Raw genomic sequence first — 15,699 nt, forward strand, 5'->3', positions numbered from 1 at the left:
CTATGCCCCCTACTTTTCTATGTGCTCAATGTCATCTCTCTCTGTCTGCTCTGCTCACTTAAATAACCCCAGATCACTTCCTTTTAGAAGAAGTCTCTCACCAGCCCTGCCCCATTTTGTCCTCAACTGACTTAGGTTCCTTTCTTCTGTGATTTTATAATATATCGTGTACACCTGGAGGCAGCAATTGTGTTTTGTTTATTTCCATAGCCTTTGTTCCTAGCAGAGTGTCTGGCTGGCAGTAGGCACCCAGTAAATGTTCGCTGTTCATGTGACAAGGTATTTTGGCATTGACTACTCCACAGTCAGAGATCCTCCCGCTGGAACTGCTGTGGAGAGGTGGCATGACTGTGGTCATTAAGGTCAGACCGATTTTGCTCCATGTCCTGACCTTCAACAAATTACTTTTCTTCTCTGAGCCTGGAGTCTTCTGTTGTTTGGAGGAATAATACCTGCTTCTTGAGATTTAAGATCTTTTTGGGATTTTTACTAAGGCAGGTTAGCCTGTGACCAGAAGTACTGCTTTTGAAACTGACTGCTTGGGTTCATATTCTGATTCTACTGCCAACTCACCATGGAACCTTGCAAAAGTTACTTAGCCTTTTTGTGCCTCAATTTTCTCATTTTTAAAATGGTGACGTAAGTACCTAACTCATAGAGTTACCTTGAGGGGTCACTAGAGAAAACCTATGTAGTGCTTAAAACACTTCCTGACATATAGTAAGTGCTCAATAAATATTAAAACCATTCTGTACCTTCCATACTCCCAAGAATGATCAATATGTCTTGTAGCTGTGGTTTCCACACATGGCTAACCCCCTGGGGTCGGGGGCAGGTTGCTGTTGATTTTGAGTTGGGGTCTCACTCTGTTGCCACGGCTGGAATATAATGGCACGATCGTAGCTCACTGCAACTTTGAACTTCTGTGCTCAAGTGATCCTCCTGCCTTGGCCTCCTGGGTAACTGCAGACATGTGCCGCCATACCCAGCTAATTAAATTTTTTTTTTTTTTTGGTAGAGATGGAGTCTCACTATGTTGCCCAGGCTGTTCTTGAACTCCTGGCTTCAAGTGATCCTCCCACCTCAATTTCCCAAAGTATTGGGATTATAGGCATAAGCCACCACACCTGACCTAACCTACTGATTGTTATATGAACAGAATTTCCAGTGTGGACTGACTGGTAGCTTTTTTGTTTGTTTGTTCGTTTGGTTTTTGTTTTTTTTGAGACAGTCTCTCTCTGTTGCCAGGCTGGAGTACAGTGGTGCAATCTTGGCTGTCTGCAACCTCTGTTTCTTGGGTTCAAGTGATTTTCCTGCCTCAGCCTCCCAAGTAGCTGAGACTATAGGCACCCACCACCATGCCTGGCTGATTTTTGTATTTTTAGTAAAGACAGGGTTTCACCATGTTGGCCAGGATGGTCTCGATCTCTTGACCTCGTGATTCGTCTGCCTCGACCTCCCAAAGTGCTGGAATTACACGTGTGAGCCACCACGCCTGACCCGACCAGTAGTTTTTATGATCTATTACTGCTTGGTTCTGTTTTTGTTCAGTATTTTAAGTATTAAATATGTTGTTAATTTATTCATATATGCTCAATATAACTATTAAATATGTATTAACTATTTTCAGATACAACTAACAAATGTAGTAAACATTTATTGTATGTCAAGGACTGTGCTAGGCAATTTAAGAACATAATTTTTAAAAATCTTAAAGCATTCATGAGGTAGATATTATTACCCTCGTTTTAAAGGTAGGGAAATTGGGGTTCATAGAAGTTAAAAATTTGCCTGTTTATATTTGAAAAACAAGAACAGAACTGTACCTTACAAAAATAAATTCATGGTGGTTTTGAAGGTTCAGATATAATTCAGACTATAAAAGCATTAGAAATAAATATAAAAAATATCTTATAGTTGTGGGTTATAGTACTAAGGATGACATGAAAAGTGGAAGTCATAAGGGAAAAAAGATACATTTGTTTCTATTAAAAAATAAATTGCCTTACAATAAAACATTACATATTCAGTTAAAAGGCTGAGAAAAAAATATTTGAACTATACATGACAAAAGACCGATAGAATAAATTTCCTTTGAAACAAACAAAAAGGACAAGCTGCCTAGTTGCAAAGTAGGTAAAGAATAGAAATCAGTGAGCAACAAAAGAGGAAGGTGTCAGCATATCAGAATGTATTTATTCTGTTAGTATTTGAGGAAATACAATCAAAAAATAAAAAACCAATCCATCAGACTGACAAAATAGAACAAGATTGATAATTTCAAGAGTTGGTGAGGTCATGAGTAAGCAAGTATTTTGATATTCTGCTGGTGGGTTCATAAATTGGTGGAAATACTTTGGAAGTAAATTAGTACTGTCCATTAATATTCAAATTGTGCATTTCACTTTTCAAAATCTACCCTCAAGAAAAAAAACTCATGTACATGCATAATGGGGTATGTATAGGCAATGCTTTTTGCAGCATTGTTTATAATTATATGAACAACTTAAATACCGTTCAAAGGAGAGTAAGTAAACATGGTTTAGATAAACTATGACATTTTGTGCATAGTATGAAAAACGGAAGTAGTTCTATGTATATTAATGTTGTACCATCTCCAAAATACATTGTTGCAGGAAAACAAAACAAAATGGCTAAAGATACATCCAGTATGAAACCTTTTGTATTTTTTAAGTCCATATACAACTATACTACATTTTTCCCCTTCAAGGTTCATAGATATGCACAGAAAAATATTTGAAAGAGTAAGCACCAAATATTTAATAGAGATTACCACTAGAGAGGTGGACAAAGGCAATGAAGTTGAAAGGGTGTCAAATAGGCCTTTAAAAATATTGGTAACTAATTTTGCAAGGAGAATATAGTTTAAAAATTAATTTTAGAAAGAAGAAAGCATATTAAAAGTTGCACATAAAAAGAGCCAGAGCTTAAAACTAGGTAGTCTAGCAAAACTAATAAGCCAGGCACAGTGGTTTATGCCTGTAATCCCAGCATTTTGGTAGCCTGATGCAGGAGGATCGTCAGGCCAGGAATTGGAGACCAGTCTGGGCAACATAGTGAAACTCTGTTTCTACAAAAAATTTAGAAATTAAAAAAGAAAAAACCATAACCAACAAATAACAGGTTATTATGTTGCCTTTTATATTATCCTTCTAGATTATGAAAAAATATTTTTAAAGGAAGCTGTAATGTTTCGGTTACTTCTAAGCCTGGCAGTCATTCAGAAATTAAGATTCTTGATCAGTTATGTATTCCTTTGTCTCTGTCCTAAATTTAAGCTCGTAGCCTCTTGAAGTAAATGTCAATCTACTTAGTTCAATTTTCTGCCTTGTCAGCAGAATATCATTGTCTCATGTTCTGCATTAATATCAGAAAGGATATTAAACCTATTAACACTGAATGGTTTCTGCTTTTATTGTCAATGAATTCTTTTTCTGTATCGTTCGCTTGGCCTAAGCTGGTGTTCAGTTTCTTTAAACTTACTAATGCAGAGTGCTGAATATTGAGTCCTATGCTAACTTTGAAGAGTGTCCAGCACCTTTTGGGTTTGGATTTCTAGTTTTATATATAGTTAGAAGCCTGACCCTGCCATAAGCTGTTATCGTATTACCTGGATGACTTTAACATAGAATGTTTAAAAATGATACCTTAAATATGATAAATCAAAAGTTTCCTTGTAAATGTGGTATTGTGACAGCAGCTTTCAGCTCCTTTGTTGCATCCTTTAGCATTTACTATTTTGAATCTATATTCTTGATACAAGAATGGTTTGATGGCCAGGCATGGTGGCTCACACCTGTAATCCCAGCACTTTGGGAGGCTGAGGCAGGTGGATCACTTGAGGTCAGGAGTTCGAGACCAGCCTGGCCAACATGGTGAAACCCCATCTCTACTAAAAATGCAAAAATAGCTGGACATGGTGGTGCACACCTGTAATCCCAGTTACCTGGGAGGCTAAGGCAGGAGAATTACTTGAACCCGGGAGGCGGAGGTTGCAGTGAGCCAAGATTGTGCCATTGCACTCCAGCCTGGGCAACAGAGGAAGACTCTGTCTCCAAAAAAAAAAAAAAGAATGGCTTGTACAGTTAACAGGGAGGAGATCAGGCATGACTTGGAGACCAGGCCACCCATATGTTTCTGGTGGTTTCTGGTTTCTTAGGACTCAAGGACTTTTTGGAGAATATACTTAACAACTGTTGATGACATTGGATATATTTTTTACGTTGACTTGAAGTCTTCATATTGTTTCTGACCTTTCGCCTTTCACTTGGCCTCTTTATGCCATAAGGGAGCTAAGAATAACAGTAACCTCTTTTTCTTGCTTAATGATCAAAATACCTTCACATGGTAATGAAGATGGAACTGCTTAAATTCTTTTCTGTAGCTCATAGTACCTTGGAGAAGTTTCACGGTACTTTTCAAAAAAGAGAAATGATTCCAAGGGTACTTTTCTGGGGCTTTAATCCAGCTTGTGATTTTGGAGTGGATCGTTGGCCATGCTCTGCATAGTTGGCTTTAAAAGACGACAGCAGGAACTTCCCAGAATTGAGGAACAGAGAAATGTTGTAGTCAGCCTTCTAGACTTCCTTTGTAAAACGGCATAGTAACACTCACTAGTGATGCCTACTAATGCTTACAATTAATAGTAACTGGAGTCATTTAGAAATTATAAGACATTTCTTAGCCACTCCACATTTCAAGATGAAGCTCATGCATATACATTAGACCAACTCTTTTGCTTGAACACTTGGCTGAGATTGTTAAGGGACTTTCTCAGTCCTTTTGGCCCCGATTGCTGCGCTAAGGTTCTTAAATATTACATGCTCATTAGTGCATGTAAGTGCACGCTTTTCACCCCAGAACACTCGGGATCTTTACGTCATCTTTCTGCCTCAGCTGCTCTTTCATCTGGATCATGGAACGTTGCAGGGTTAACACGGTGTTGCTGGCTTTGCTTCAAGAAGCTCCTTGATTACATTGATCAGCACATCCACAAGGTGTTTCCAAGCACAAGCACTCACAGAACATTTGCTATGGACGATGGTAATTTGGAGAACTGCCTTTTCCCTTTCACACTGATATGCCATGTGTATCTGTACAGCTTCCCACTGTGAGAGCCTCATTCAGGTGTGGCTCTGGGCCGGCCCTGTGGACTGCGGGATCTGGAGCAGGACTGTAGCTAACTGGGCAGTTACCCTGGGTGGCTGGAATCGGCTGTTTCTGAAAGGCAGATTATATAAGTAGCACTGTCAGACCTAGGGGATAAGTGTGGGGCTAAAAAGGGAAAGCTCAGACAAGATGAAGCCAGATGGACACAGGAATGGAGCAGGAAGCAAGGTCTTGTGTTGAGGAGAGGGGACTGCCAGCCCAGAGCTCTTTCGAAAAAAATTATTTGTGGGGTTGCTTGCTGCTATTTGGTATGTGGACTGGCTGAGACAAAACCAAACCAAACCAAAACCAAGATTTAGTAACACCTGAGTGGATGATTAGATAATCCTAAATTGCCAAAATGACTACCTACCTGCAAGCTTCCCAGGTGGGCTTAAAGCTACCTTGAAGCATGCGTTGCATTTGCCTTACAGAAAGGTGGAGTGTGTCAGCCCAGCGGTTACACGGAGTTTGAGTGTAATCGTTTTGTGGTCTCACTGTCTAATGATGGGCTTAACAAGCTATCTGTATATTGGAGTTTTATCTTTGATAATTTTCTGTGGTTCCATAGTCTAAATTTGGTGAGTTAATATTCTGAAACACTTTTGAACCAGAGCAACTGAACTCCAGTTTCTGATTCAAAATAGGTAATGTTTTCAGTTTAGATCATGAAATATTAGAACTGAGAGGGAGCTTTACTTCACGTCTTTTGACACCATCCTATAGCAGACTCTTTCTTCATTTATTTGTTTTCTTATTGCTTATTCTGTTGAGCATCTACTGTGTGACAAACACTACTCCTGACAAGAGCATATTCTGAAAAGAGAGAAAATCTATTAGACATAAGTTTCCCATAAGCAGCAGGTTTGTTAGATTTTTATCCTGTTGTGGATCTGTCTGTTTGCATACTTACAAACATGGAGCTTTTTTGACCATTCTTTTTTTTTTAAAAAATGGAGTCTCACTCTGTCGCCTAGGCTAGAGTGCAATGGCACGATCTCAGCTCACTGCAACTTCCACCTCCCAGGTTCAAGCAATTCTTGTGCCTCAGCCTCCCAAGTAGCTGGGGCTACAGGTGTGCACTACCACAGCCAGCTAATTTTTGTATTTTTAATAGAGACAGAATTTCAGCATGTTGGTCAGGCTGGTTTGGAACTCCTGCCCTCAAGTGATCTGCCCACCTCGGACTCCCAAAGTGCTGGGATTACAGGCGTGAGCCACCGCGCCCGGCCTTTTTTGTTCATTCTTTTTCTTTGGAACTTTGGCTTTGGTGATTGCATGGTATCAGAAACAGATAAGAATCTCATTGAATAGTTATTTTTGCTCTTCATTAAGTCTTAGTGATTTAAGAAAGGTGACGGTAAGATGCCTATATTGACTTGCTGTCCTTACAGAGTGAATTTTTCTTTTCTTCTAGAATCATAGGTCCTAACTGGATTGCATATCCTTGATGAAGCTAGACCCCTTTTATGTTATAGAACTTTTATGGAAATATAAATAGATACATACTCAATTTTGCTGGTGTTTATTTTTTTACTTAATTAGGATAATTTAATCTTGCCTTGATTCTTCCACTTTTTTACATAGTAATTGTGTTTGATTATATTCAATTAAAACAATTTACTTCTTTTTTCATTTCCTTGGAAGAAAAATTACTTTTATCAATTTAAAACAAATTAGGAAATTCTAAGTGAAGATCACTCTGCTTCCATGAATTTTATATTTGTAGCAGTTTATTCTTTTTTAAATAAAAAAGACTTTTATGAAACTGCTAATAATTGTAACTTTGTTCAGTGTTACATGTTTCTTCAAATGTGGCTGCTTTCCAAATACCACAAATAGTTTATTTTACCTTTAAGAGATGTTTTAAATTGAATCATTGGTTAATCCTGAAAGTGATTCAAGCAGAGTTTATAATCCTCTAAACTATGACTCTTTAAAACTTGCTAATTTAAAAAAAAATCATAGTTGGCTCTTTTCTCATAGTTTAAGAACTTGGCAATGAAAAGGAAACTGCAAGCATTTATTTCAACTGATTTTGAAACCGTGGTTTAGTCTTCAACTCTTTAACAAAACGGGGAATACCATATGTAACAGTCCAACATACATTTTTTGCTTTTTGTGTCTTGAAAGTTTCCTGCCTCACTTTCTCTTTGGTGTGCTGGATATTTTTATTCAGTCGATAAATCGTAAATATCCTAGAACATTTTCTGTGAGACTTATTTAATCTATGAGATTGTATCCTTGCTATTTTACATGCCAGAGCATTTTGGCATTTGGTTCACTTCTACCCTCAATAAACAGCTTAGGATAAAGTACTTCTGAGAATTGCTGAAGAGGGGTGGGTCTTGGCAATGATCAAACCCAGTGGGATAAGATTGTGTTAAATTGTGAATATTATATGCGTAACCAGGAGATTTGAGGAGTTCAGCAGTACTAATCATTGAACAACAAGTGTTCATACGTAACGGAAAGAATGTAATTGAAAGAGAAGCACAAAAAAGAGGATTGTGGAGAAAGATAAAAAGGCAAGGACATTTATTTGTTCAAGTAAATGAGAGGAGAATCTGCTGCATGGACAAAGCCTCAGTTCTTCCTTAAAATGTTGACTGCTACTTTGATTTACAATTCCTACCTTCCCTACTTTGCTGCATTTTTCCTTTTCAGCACCTTCCCCCCACTTTTTTTTTTTAATAATTTTTTTTTTTTATACTTTAAGTTCTGGGATACATGTGCAGAATGTGCAGGCTTATTACATAGGTAAACACATGCCATGGTGGTTTGCTGCACCCATCAACCCATCATCTACATTAGGTATTTCTCCTAATGCTATCCCTCCCCCAGCCCCCACCCCCCAATAGGCCCTGGTGTGTGATATTCCCCTCCCTGTATCCATGTGTTCTCATTGTTCAACTCCCACTTATGAGTGAGAACATGCGGTGTTTGGTTTTCTGTTCCTGTGTTAGTTTGCTGAGAGTGATGGTTTCCAGCTTCATCCATGCCCTGCAAAGGACATGAACTCATTCTTTTTTATGGCTGCATAGTATTCCATCATGTATATGTGCCACATTTTCTTTATCTAGTCTCTCATTGATGGGCATTTGGTTGGTTCCAGTCTTTGCTATTGTGAATAGTGCTGCAATACATTTTATAATTTTATCTCATATCTCTCTTCTGATACCCTCCACCACTCCTGTTTCCTTTTGAGAACTGATGCTAAAGACAGTCTATTCTAGTGGTTCTCTACTAGAAGCAATTTTTCTCCCCTGCCGCAGAGACACTGGAAAATTTCTGAAAACAGTTTTGCTTGTCACAACTGGGGAGAAGGGCACTACTATTAACCAAATGGTGAAGTCAGAAATGTTGTGAAATGACCTACAGTGCAGAGGAGAGCACCCACAACAAAACCCTAGTCTACCCATTTATTACCTCTTTTTTTTCTCCTGAGAAGTCACCACTATCAGGAAGTTGGGGCGAATTATCTCCCTGGAAGTTTTCTTTTTTTATTTTTTCCAGGTCAACATTTATTCATTCTGATGAATTCTGTCACACATATTTAGCATTAAACAGAAGCAAATTGTAAACCACCAAATATTGGAAGAGAGGTATTTACTTTTCTTGGTTTTTCATTAAAACGGCAAGAATGCTATAAAGACCCCCTATTCACAATAGCAAACACTTGGAATCAACCCAAATGTCCATCAGTGACAGACTGGATTAAGAAAATGTGGCACATATACACCATGGAATACTACGCAGCCATGAAAAAGGATGAGTTTGTGTCCTTTATGGGGACATGGATGCAGCTGGAAACCATCATTCTCAGCAAACTATCGCAAGAACAGAAAACCAAACACCACATGTTCTCACTCATAGGTGGGAACTGAACAATGAGATCACGTGGACTTGGGAAGGGGAACATCACACACCGGGGCCTATTATGGGGAGCGGGGAGCGGGGAGGGATTGCATTGGGAGTTATACCTGATGTAAAGGACGAGTTGATGGGTGCTGACGAGTTGATGGGTGCAGCATACCAACATGGCACAAGTATACATATGTAACAAACCTGCACGTTATGCACATGTACCCTAGAACTTAAAGTATAATAATAAAAAAAAAAAAAAATGAAAGACATCAGACCACAGACAGCATTCTATGTCTTCTAATGGCCAAACCTTTTGAAACTAGTAAAACGTACAAATTTAAGGGAGCCTCCCCCCAACATTTAAAAAACTAATTTGCTCTTTTCTGGGCTTTCCCCTGCAGCTATCTCCACAATAGATGATTGTCCCATACAGATGCAGTCCTGCCACGAAGGCTCTTGGCCTTTCCGGCTGCTCTGCCTGCCGCTCGCCAAGTGAGGACAGAGGGTCTTTCTCTGGGGTGTGCTTTATTTAATATGTGCTCAGCCGGCCTACTCTGGCTCTTCTAATACATATTAATGCCTTTTCCTCCCTGACTTATGAAGACATGATCATTTGATCATTTCTTGTTCTGAATGTTCTTTTTGTGCTGACAGAGAAAGAGATGACTTGATGTCTGCACTAGTTTCCGTAAGGAGCAGCTTGGCAGATACGCAGCAAAGAGAAGCAAGTGCTTATGAACAGGTGAAACAAGTTTTGCAAATATCTGAGGAAGCCAATTTTGAAAAAACCGAGGCAAGTCTAATAAGATGCAAATAAAAGCGTCTTTTTTTTTTTCTTTTTTCTTCTGAGTATTTATTTGGTTATTCTTCTGTAACTAAACTCTGTTTTTCAAACACACAAAGTGAATTATCAATCTGTTAATGTTGACTTTTCTGAATTAAACAAATTTGCTATTTGGAGAATTCTTATTCCTCTGCAAATACTGTTGTATCACTGTTCAGAGAATGTAGTACAGTATAATACTTTGAGAGACCTATATGCTTAATCTTTTTATTTGCTGATAATTTGCAATGCTGCAAAAATCTTAACACCCAGGCATTAGTTTATTTATGTTCATATATGATTAAAGACAAATGTTTTTCCTCAATAATTGGTAAGTTTTGAGAAAATCCAAATACACCAAAGATAATAATATCTACATATTTAGTAACATTTCTTTCTTTCTTTTTTTTTTTTTTTGGAGATGGAGTCTTGCCTTGTCGCCCAGGCTGGAGTGCAATAGCATGATTTCCGTTCACAGCAACCTCTGCCTCCTGGGTTCAAGTGATTCTCCTGCCTCAGCCTCCCACGTAACTGGGATTACAGGCATGGGCCATCATGCCCAGCTAATTTTTGTATTTTTAGCCGAGATGGAGTTTCACTATGTTAGCCAGGCTGGTCTCGAACTCATGACCTCAGGTGATCTGCCCACCTCGTCCTCCCAAAGTGCTGAGATTACAGGCGTGAGCTACCACGCCTGGTCTTAGTAGCATCTTTGAGTCTGGACTTACTGTAAGGTAACTCAAACATCCTAAGGAGAGTAACAGTTTATACTTAGTGATCAGATGGTGTTAAAGGCAGTTTGAAGAATAGGAGGTTACTGTTGATTCATTACTGTATTTGGGGGCCACACCGTAATCCGTTAAAGTTGCATGTATTTTCCCTAGACACACTAGCATACAATTCAAGTTCTTAATGGCCACATGTAGCGAATATTGGACAGTGCAGATATAGAGCATTTTCATTATCATGAAAAGTTTTGTTGGATAGCACTGGTCTAAACCATATACTAATCTCAGTGTTTTATTAAAATATTAGGGCTACATTACTGAGTATATGCCCAGAGGAATAGAAATCATTCTGCCACAAAGACACATGCACGTGAATGTTGATTGCAGCAACCTTCACAATAGCAAATGTAAACGATGGAATTGATGAAATCAACCTAAATTGATGGAATCAATCCTAAATTGATGGAATCAATCTAAATGTTCATCACTGACAGATTATATAAAGAAAGTATGGAACATAGACACCATGGAATAGTATGTAGCCATAAAAAGAATGAGATCAGATCTTTTGCAGGAACATGCATGGAGCCAGAAGCAATTATTCTTAGCAAACTAATGCAGGGACAGAAAGCCAAATACTACATATTCTTACTGATAAGTGGGAGCTAAATGATAACAACTTAGGAGCACAAAGTAGGAAACCACAGATAGTGGCATCTCCTTGAAGATATAGGGTGGGGGGAGGGAGAGGAGCAGAAGAGATCACTACTGGGTACTGGGCTTAATACCTGGGTGATAAAATAATCTGTATAACAAACCCCTGTGACATGAGTTTACCTATATAACAAACCTTCACATGTACCCCCGAACCTGAAATAGAAGTTAAAACAAAATTAGGGCTATTCAATTCTGCATTAAGCCTCTTGTCAGCCATTGCTATGTCCATTTGTCTTTATACAGTTCATCCATAACTCTTCCCATTTGACCCTCATGCCTTCTGAAACTTAGGTTCAGTTATAACCAAACTCCCCACCATATTGTTTCCTCAAACTCTCCTGTTTCTTCATTTGTTCTGAGCTCTAGCTGTCCCTCGATATCATGACTTTCAAAACCTTCCGCGAATGCCCTTGTATCAGTCAAGTCATCTCACGCGAATGCGACGGAGGAAACCGCAGTTACTTCACTCCCGACTGCCATTTCCAGGGCTTTGTTTTGACACTTACTCTCAGGTCCTATTCCTCTTTGAAATTAAGCTACCACTCTGTGTTAATCTGTTTTGCATTGCTATGAAGAAAGAGTGGAAACTGGGTAATTTATAAAGAGAAGTAAGTGGTTTATTTTGGCTCATGTTGTGCAGGCTGCATACGAAGCATGGGACCAACATAGGCTTCTGGTAAGGCCTCAGGAAGCTTTCACTCTGACAGCAGGCAGAGGGGAGCAAGCCTCACAAGGGAGCAGGACTGAGCGCAGAGGAGAGGGGCCAGGCTCTTTCTAACCATCAGACCTCAGGATAACTAATAGGGCACCAAGCCATTCATGATGGATCCACTCCCATAACCCAAACACCTCCCACCAGGCCCCACCTCCAACACTGGAAGTCATATTTCAACACGAGAGATTTGGAGCGGACAGGTATCCAAACCATATCACACTCCTCTTTGAAATCAGTGTTGTCTCTCTTCTCCCTAATCAATAAAATTTCTCAATCGAGAAGGTGCTCTTTGACCCTTTCTATTTTATTTTAATTATCATTTTTTTGAGACAGAGTTTCATTCCAGCCCAGGCTGGAGTGCAATGGCACCATCTCGGCTCACTGTAACCTCAGTCTCCTGGGATCAAGTGATTCTCCCACCTCAGCCTCCCAAGTAGCTGGGACTACAGGCATGCACCACCATGCCCGGCTAATTTTGTATTTTTAGTAGAGATGAGGTTTCTCCATGTTGGCCAGGCTGGTCTCGAACTCCTGAGCTCAGGTGATGCACCCACCTCGGCCTCCCAAAGTGCTGGGACTACAGGCGTGAGCCACCGCGCCTGGCCCCTTTTTAAAAGTTTTAACATCTGACCCTTTTCCTCTTCATTCTGTCTCTTTTGTCATCCTTAAATGTTTGAATTTCCATGTTGTTGATACACAAAACACTAATACTCTTCAGCTTCCTTAACTCTACTACATCCCCTACTTCTACGCGAACCTCCCGCATGAACTGAAGTGCCCCTAAGATCTCAAACTCTGAAACCACACTCTCTGACTAGAGCCTTCCCTCTTCTTTCCTCCCTGTCAAAGTTAAATCTGCTCCATGTCTTCATTTTCGCCTCTAGTTCTTCAGCATTCTTTTTCTCTCTCATTTTATCTGTTGTGTCCAGGCTGGTCTTCTTTTCTTCCCATTTAAATATAAATTTTACAATCTCAAATTGAATTCACATAGTCACTCTCCCAAATCTGCTGCCCCTTCTGTATTCTCTTACTGGATGGCACTTTTATCCACTAACATGCTCTGATCAGAAAACTGGATTTCACCCTGTCCTTCACCCGTAACTTTTAACCAGTCACTAAGTACAGATCTGAGTTTCTAACGTTTTCTTGAATTCTTTCCCTCATTAACACTTTTCTTATGGAAGCTGAGTAATCTCTGGATTTATCTACTACACTTCTTCCTAGCTTGCCTCCCTCCTTCGTTCCACTCCCTACACTGCAGCCAGAAGCAATCTTTCTTAAACACACATTTGATCATGTGACTCTGATTTAAAATCCTTCGGTGAATTTTCACTGCCTTCAAGATAGTCTCCACATTCTTTCCCATGCCCGTGGTCTGTCATAATGTGGCTCCCTTTTGTCCTCCAAGGCTGCTGCTTCTTTCCTCCTCTCACACCCTATCCCCCAGTACACTCAGCTATCGTCAAAGCCAGGAGCGTTTAGGGAGTGAACATGGGCTTACTAGAGTTAGCCAGACCTAGATTCAACTTGTGGCCCCACCATTCACTCGCTATGTGACCTTGGACAAGTTACTTTAACTTCTCCGTGCCCCAGTCTTTCCTCATCTGTAAAACGGAGAAATATGTGACTCGTAGGATTGTGAATGAGGACTGCATTTTAAAAATGTATGTTGGTTATCTTATACAAACCCAGGCAGGCACAAAATATTTTCTCAATAAATAGTGGTAGTGGTGAGAACCCTGCTGATTATCCCATCCTCTCTCCAGCCTCTGAGTCTTTGTATGTGCCATACACATTCTTCTCCACTCCACTGCCTGTGTATTTCTCTAGCCTTACCTGTCTTAGCCCACATGGTACTCCCTCTAGGAAACCACTGATCTCCCCTGCCTGGATTTGATGTACCCCTAATACGCCTTTATAGCAGGGGTTTTCAACCTTGGCGCTGTTGACATTTTGGGCTACGTAGCTCTTTGTTTTGGATGCGGTTCTGCACATTGTAGGATGTTTAGAAGCATTCCTGGCCTCTACCTGCTCAATTCCAGTAGCTTACCCTCCTCCCCCAAGTTGTGACAACCGAAAATGTCTCCAGACATTGCCAAATGTCCTTTGGAGGGCAAATTTGCCCCCATTTGAGAACCACTACTTATTAGAGCATTTATCAAAATGTATTATTATTGCTTATTTGTCCGTATCCTTCATTAAACTTTAAAAAAAAAATTCAGCTTTTATTTTCGATACAGGGGTACGTGTGTAGGATTGTTACATGGTGGACCCAGGTATTGAGCATAGTGCCCAGTAGGTACTTTTCCAGCCCATGCCCCCCCTCTCCAACCCCAAGTTGTCTGCAGTGTCTGTTGCTCCCATGCTTATGTCCGTGTGTGCACAACGTTTAGCTCCCATTTATAAATGAGAGCATATGGTGTTTGGTTTTCTGTTACTGCATTAATTTGCTTAGGATTATGGCTTCCAGCTACATCCATGTCACTGCAAAGCACATGATTTCATTCTTTTTTATGGATGTATACATTCCCTGGTATATATGTACCATGTTTTCTTTATCCAGCCTGCCATTTTTGGGCACCTAGATTGATTCTATGTCTTTTTTTTTTTTTTTTTTTTTTTTGAGACGGAATCTTGCTCTGTCGCCCAAGCTAGAGTGCAGTGGTGTGATCTTGGTTAACTGTATCCTCCGCCTCCAGGATTCAAGTGATTCTTCTGTCTCAGCCTCCCGAGTAGCTGGGATTACAGGTGTGCACCATCACGCCAGGCTGATTTCTGTATTTTTAGTGAAGACGAGGTTTTACCATGTTGGCCAGGCTGGTATTGAACCCCTGACGTCAAGTGATCCACCCGCCTCGGCTTCCCAAAGTGCTGGGATTACAGGTGTGAGCCACCATGCCCAGCCTCCATGTCTTTGCTGTTGTGAACAATGCAGTGATGAACATTTGAGTTGATGTATCTTTTTGGTTTAATGATATATATCCCTTTGGGTATATACCCAGGAATGGGATTGCTGTGTTGAATGGTAGCTCTATATTAAGTTCTTGGAGAAATCTCTGTTAAACTTTAAAATTGTCACCAAGCCAAGGGCTTGCTTCCCTATGCACATAGAAGCCAATGCTATGGCCTTGGCTTTTAAGAAAAGAAAAGGCTTTCTTGCAAGTTGACTGGCAAGGAGGCAAGAGGCCACACTCAAATCTGTCTCCTCATTCTGCAGCAAGATCAGGAAGATTGGTCTCAGAGGCATTTCTAAGTAGCCCCAGGTGATACCGGTGCAGCCAGTGTGCCAGGCTGGTGGTATTCACAATGAGGAGGTTAAACATCTCATGTACCCCACAAATATATGCATCTACTATGGACTCAACAAAAATGTAAAATAAAATAAAAACAATTAGGAGGTTAAAGCTTTTTCCCATTGCACATGCCTGGACTACATGACTTGCAATTTTGGCTCAGTGCTATCTGTAACAACTTAAACAATGGTTAATCAGTTTGCGCTAGTCCCTTGGTTACGGAATTTCTCCATCCTGATCACCATTAAATCCATAGCATCTTGCATAGATCTCAGCACATAATAAATTGGTACTGAGTAAATATCCACTGAGGAAGGAAATTGCAACTCAGTTCTCACTAGCACTTTACAATTCCTTTATTCTTATCTTTCCAGCTTACCTACTTTG

At 40.0% G+C, this 15,699-nt stretch overlaps 1 protein-coding gene across 15 annotated transcripts in view; it reads left to right on the top strand.

The window, feature by feature from the left end:
• Positions 1-15,699, top strand: part of SDCCAG8 (serologically defined colon cancer antigen 8) — a 246,367-nt gene that overhangs the window by 50,813 nt on the left and 179,855 nt on the right. For all 15 annotated transcript variants that reach the window (XR_641442.4, XR_004181992.1, XM_009196385.4 and 12 more), the window contains exon 9: positions 9,691-9,829. Coding sequence is in view for 13 of the 15 variants with exons in the window: in XM_009196385.4 (XP_009194649.2) it covers positions 9,691-9,829 (139 nt within the window). In the remaining 2 variants the exon portion in view is untranslated. The remainder of the gene's footprint in view (positions 1-9,690; positions 9,830-15,699) is intronic.

The sequence above is a fragment of the Papio anubis genome, chromosome 1, assembly GCF_008728515.1.
Source record: "Papio anubis isolate 15944 chromosome 1, Panubis1.0, whole genome shotgun sequence".
Lineage (NCBI taxonomy): Eukaryota > Metazoa > Chordata > Mammalia > Primates > Cercopithecidae > Papio > Papio anubis.